The 5,525-nt window shown below is 39.2% G+C and overlaps 1 protein-coding gene across 1 annotated transcript; it reads left to right on the top strand.

Moving 5' to 3' along the window:
* Positions 1 to 346: 346 nt before the first annotated feature.
* Positions 347 to 5,319, top strand: LOC308676446 (vomeronasal type-2 receptor 26-like; the record flags this gene model as incomplete). The annotated part of the gene is made up of 5 exons (XM_081342258.1): positions 347 to 514; positions 1,553 to 2,416; positions 3,486 to 3,713; positions 4,148 to 4,274; positions 4,421 to 5,319. 5 exons carry the CDS (start codon positions 347 to 349, stop codon positions 5,317 to 5,319), a joined length of 2,286 nt encoding a protein of 761 aa, XP_081198384.1.
* Positions 5,320 to 5,525: the final 206 nt, after the last annotated feature.

A 5,525-nucleotide genomic window follows, 5' to 3' on the forward strand; every position in this document is an offset into this window, starting at 1 on the left:
TATGTCAATGATGCTTTTGTTATCATCAAGCATCATGACAAGACCAGTTTCATGGACAAGCTCAATTCCATCTACCCTGACATTCAGTTCATGGCAGAGGAGGAAGTGAATTATACTCTACCCTTCCTGGATATACTGATTCATCGTGAACATAGTGGCACATTTACCACCAGCCTTTATCGTAAAGCCACACACACCGACAGAATCCTCCACAGTGACAACAATCATCCCACTGCCCACAAAATCAGCTGCATCCACACACTCTTCAAAAGAATTCACACGCACTACAGCATGCCAATGGAGAAATCCAAGGACTATGCACATCTATATTGGGTTTGCATATGAAATGGATACACCATTGACTTTATCCAATGCTGCCAACAACGGGTATTATGACTTGCGGATGACAGAACCACCACCTCCACCTGGGCCACACTCCCTTACATCCATGGCATCTCAGAAACAGCAGCAAGAATGTTATTGGCACACAACATTAGAGTGGTACATAGACCCAGTCAGACCCTCCGCTCACAAATTATGTGCCCCAAAGAACCCTTAGCCACAGGTGGAATGTCATCAGTGGTTTACCAAATCAGCTGCAATGATTGTCCATGCAACTACATTGGTGACACCGCAAAATGCCTCTGGACAAGGCTTCATGAGCATGAATTGGCTCTTAAATGAAAATAAAAATGATCACAGGTATGGGCTCATACCATCAAGCACAACCACATGTTTAACTTTACAGAAGCCAAAGTCATTGCTCATGATGCAGCTAAGGGGGGTCACATGCTAAAGGAGGCTTGGTTATCCAACCAATATTCTGTCAATCGGCACATCGAATTATTGCCAGCCTATTAGATGCTGCCTTAGCATGAGTCAACAGACAAGAAGACAGAAAGGATGAACCAACAACCACCGCCTCCCTGCATAAACAAGAAAATAGAGGACGACAAGTTCTCATCAATTAACGAGTCCTCACAGCCAACAATGATGAGAAGGCAGACTGGATCCAAAGACATGGGGAGAGGGCACCTGACTGGTGTAAATGGTGAGGCTGGCTGGCACCGGGGGGGTGAATGGCAGACTATGACAGGAACAGCAAGTGTGAAAGGGTTAAATGAACAGTGAGAGGATTGCTCACAGCAGGATGAATGCTCCTGATGGGAGGGGTGAGTGGAGAGAGGCAGAGTGCCACAAATCAAACAGACGTCAGCACGCTTGATGGAGACAGGATCGATGCAATTGATTGCAGGAGGGCGGGAGCAGAATAGACCTGTTACACACTCATTAGCCAAACTACTAGGCTGACAGAGAGTATAAGAATGTGCTTCCCAATCCTCGTTTATACTCTGACGATGTCAGCGGCGCTGACAAAAGCTCAATTTTAATATTTCTTTTAAATCTTGGTGATCGTTGTTTCTAGTTTTAAACACTTAGAAGAATTTCACAAAAACAATTTCTTCCTTTGATATATTTTATATGAAAACTAAATCAGGAGAATTACATTTGATCTAACAACTCAACAAAATATTGTTACACTTTCTTTCAGCTGACATGTGGTTCATTAGCTCAAGATGCATTTCAGACTAGTGAGCTCTCTTCACTTTATTTCATGATCCCAAAAGAGGACCATCAGTACATTGGGATTATCCAACTGCTTCACCATTTCAGGTGGACCTGGATTGGGATTTTTGCTGTTGATAACAATGATGGAGAAAAATTCTTACATAAAATGCAGCCCTTACTTTCAGAGAATGGAATCTGCTCATCGTTCATAGAAAGGCTTACACAACTGATCCACATAGAAGATGTCCAAGAAGTTTATCAAACAATCTCAATTATTTCCATCAATTGGATAACTAGCAAAGCCAATGCATTTCTTGTCTATGGAGAAGCACTGACAATTATGTGGCTAAGATTTGTCACATTTATGGTAGATCCTGAAAGGAAAGAAATTGAATTATTTAGAAAGGTGTGGATCATGACTGCACAAATTGATTTTGTATTATCAGGATTTCAAATCAGTTGGGATCTCCAGATGTTCCATGGGGCTGTTTCCTTCACTGCTCATTCAACAGCAGTTGAAGGTTTCAAGGAATTCCTTCAAACCATCAATCCTCTTTCAGTCTGCAAAGATGAGTTTCTGCAGGAAGTTTGGGAACAATTATTTGATTGTTCATTTCCAAAAACAGAATTACAAGAAATGCAGAATAGGAAATGCACTGGGGAGATGAAGCTAGAGGATCTTCCTGGACCTGCCTTTGAAATGGAAATGACTGGACAAAGCTACAGTATCTACAATGCTGTTTATGCTGTGGTTCATTCTTTGCAAGCTCTATACACATTACATTTCAATAGAAAAAAAACTATAATGTGTAAAAATCCTGAACTTCCACATCTCCAGTCTTGGAGGGTATTCCCTTTGCATTGGACACTTCTTTTATTTCAATAAGCAGTTTGAACTCATTGTGTAAAGTCTTGATATTTTCTCCATATGGAATCAAGCATGATAAAATAACTTAGAAATAAGTTGGAATTTCCTGATGGTGAGAACAATTAACAATGAATTAGTGGAATAGCTTGCCTTCAGAAGTTTTGGATGCTCTAAAACTGGAGATTTTTAAGAAGAGAAGGATTGCCATTTATCTGAAATAGTATAGAGTCTCTTCCTTGAGCTAGTTGATGGATTAGAATACCTTCGGATCCCTTCTGACTCTGACATACTGTTCTGTCTAAAATAGATACAGAAAAGGTAGTTTCTGTTGTTATTCTGATCATCGAGAAGCACTGCATAAGCATGAAACATGTTTGCAATAATCTCTATCTTGCATCTCTCTATGGAGGAATGCTTGAGTCTCTCATTCTAAAAACTGGCCAAAGGACATTAGTTGGACCTCAGACTGTCAAATAACTTTCTATCAAAGAGGAAAGATTAGATATGACCTATCTTCAATTAGTTGTTTAAGTAGTGGACCTAAAACGTAATCGGAGGAAATCACAAAATTCCAGGATCCATTTTTAATTCTGCTTCAGTTCATTCTTTCCTTTCCTTTTATTAATATCAAATTGGATATATAGTGTGGACATGTACATTATCATGCACTTAGATAGAATAGAATAGAGGTGGAAGGGACCTGGAAGTCTTCTAGTTCAGCCCGCTGCTTGAGCAGGAGAACCTATGCCATTTCAGACAGGTAGCTCTCTCTTCTTAAAAACCTCAGTGATGGAGCGCCCAGGATTTCTGAAGGCAAGCTGTTCCACTGGTTAATTGTCGTCACTGTTAGGAAGTTTCTTCTTAATTCCAGGTTGCTTCCCTCTTTAGTCAGTTTTGCAATATTGATTATCCAAATTCTAAGCACAAATATTTAATAATAGTTATAGCAATTGGCAGAATGACTGAATGAAACTTGAATATGATTTTCTCCTCTATATTACTGTATATAGCTCTCAACATTCTCTCTCTTTCATTCTTTTTCAAGTAGCTCCATTCATTTCTTCAAGGCATTTCCTTTAACAATTCAGCTGGGGAGAAAGTGTTTCTGAATGAGAAAGGGGAAGTAACAGGTGGATTTGACATCACCAATTTGATCACTTTTCCAAACAGATCCTTTCAGAGAGTAAGAGTTGGAAAGATGGATCTACAAGCTCCAAAAGGGAAGGAATTATCCATAGATGATGATTTGATTGTCTGGAGTCCAGCTTTTAACCAGGTATTGAATTAATGAATCCACCATGCCTTAGTCAAATAGGATCACATATTGAACATATTCTCTTTAGAAATCTAGTTTCTGGTATATTGTTATATTCTTTCAAATGTTGATGATGACCAAGGATTCCTCAGATTGACAAAATGATATTACAATGTAAAAGCCATTGTTGCATACTTGGTGTGCATTTCCATTTGAAATCACAAGAGTGGCCATGTTTCCATGAGATTGTCACCATGTGCAATTATTTACTCATCCTGCCCTTCAATTGGAAGATTTGTACATCATTGTAATGTCTACGTCTTTTTAAGTTGTTGATCAAGTTGTTAAATTCAGCATCCTTTTGGGAAGTCTATAATCATGTCACTCTATTAAGGAAAACATTCATAAACTGTTTTAAAAACCCTTCTTTTCAAAACATTTTTGTTTATCGTAAGGTTGTTCCATTATCTCGATGCAATGACCCTTGTTTCCCTGGGGACTGGAAGAAAAGGATTGAAGGAGATCAGTTCTGCTGCTATGATTGTGTTCAATGCCCTGAAGGGAAGATTTCAAATCAAAATGGTATTGTAGGAATTCTACCAATTTTCATTAGACTGAAGCAAACTTTAATATACAATAATATCCTAGTTTAGGATGCATACAATTAATAAAATGAGTTTCACTGTTTTGGAATGCCTAAATGACAAATTTCTTGACTTTCCTTCCAGATATGGATGACTGTTTTAAATGTCCAGAAGATCATTATCCAAATAAAGACAAGAATGGATGTGTCCTGAAATCAGTGATGTTTCTAACAATTGAAGAAACCTTAGGAATTGGTTTAGCCTCAGCAGCTCTTGGTTTCTTCTTCTTGACATCTTGGATACTTGGAACTTTTATTAAGCACAGGGAGACTCCCATTGTTAAAGCCAACAATCGGTCCCTCACCTACACTCTGCTTGTCTCTCTTCTGCTCTGTTTCCTCTCCTCTTTGTTCTTCCTCAGCCAGCCTGGCAAAGTGACCTGCCTTCTCCGGCAATCAACTTTTGGAATCACATTCTCAGTGGCCATTTCTAGCGTGCTGGCCAAAACCATCATTGTAGTTGTTGCTTTCATGGCCACTAAACCAGGATCTCAGATGAGAAGATGGTTAGGGAAAAGATTGGCTTATTCTACTGTCCTTTCCTGTTCCTTTTTCCAAGTATGTATTTGTATTCTTTGGTTGACAACATTTCCCCCATTCCCTGAGTTGGACATGCACTCACAGCTCCAAGAAATTATTTTACAATGCAATGAGGGGTCAGCTTTCTTATTTTTTTGTGTATTGGGCTACATGGGTGTCTTGGCCATTGCCAGCTTTATTGTGGCTTTTCTTGCCCGTAAATTACCTGACAGCTTCAATGAAGCCAAGTTCATCACCTTCAGCATGTTGGCTATTTGCAGTGTGTGGATCTCCTTCTTTCCAGCCTATCTGAGTACAAAAGGAAAAGCCATGGTGGCTGTGGAAGTCATCTCCATTTTATCCTCCAGTGCTGCTTTACTGGGATGCATATTCTTACCAAAATGCTACATCATTATTTTCCGGCCAGAACTAAACCGAAGGGAGCATCTCACAAAGAGAAATTAGTATGACATGTGATCTTTCTGGCCCAGAGAAGTTAGTGACAAGAAAGAAAAGAAAGACTGTTTGCTGTCTAGAGGAAATATAGGGAAGTTTTATTTCTGTCAAAGGTGGAGTTGTGAAGGATTAATCTTAGTAGCAAGATTTATTATAGTTGCCCCAAAGAAATGTTTGGACTGCGGTATTTTCTTTTTCCAAGATGTTGGAATATA

This window comes from Vipera berus (assembly GCF_964194415.1).
Source record: "Vipera berus genome assembly, chromosome: W".
NCBI lineage: Eukaryota > Metazoa > Chordata > Lepidosauria > Squamata > Viperidae > Vipera > Vipera berus.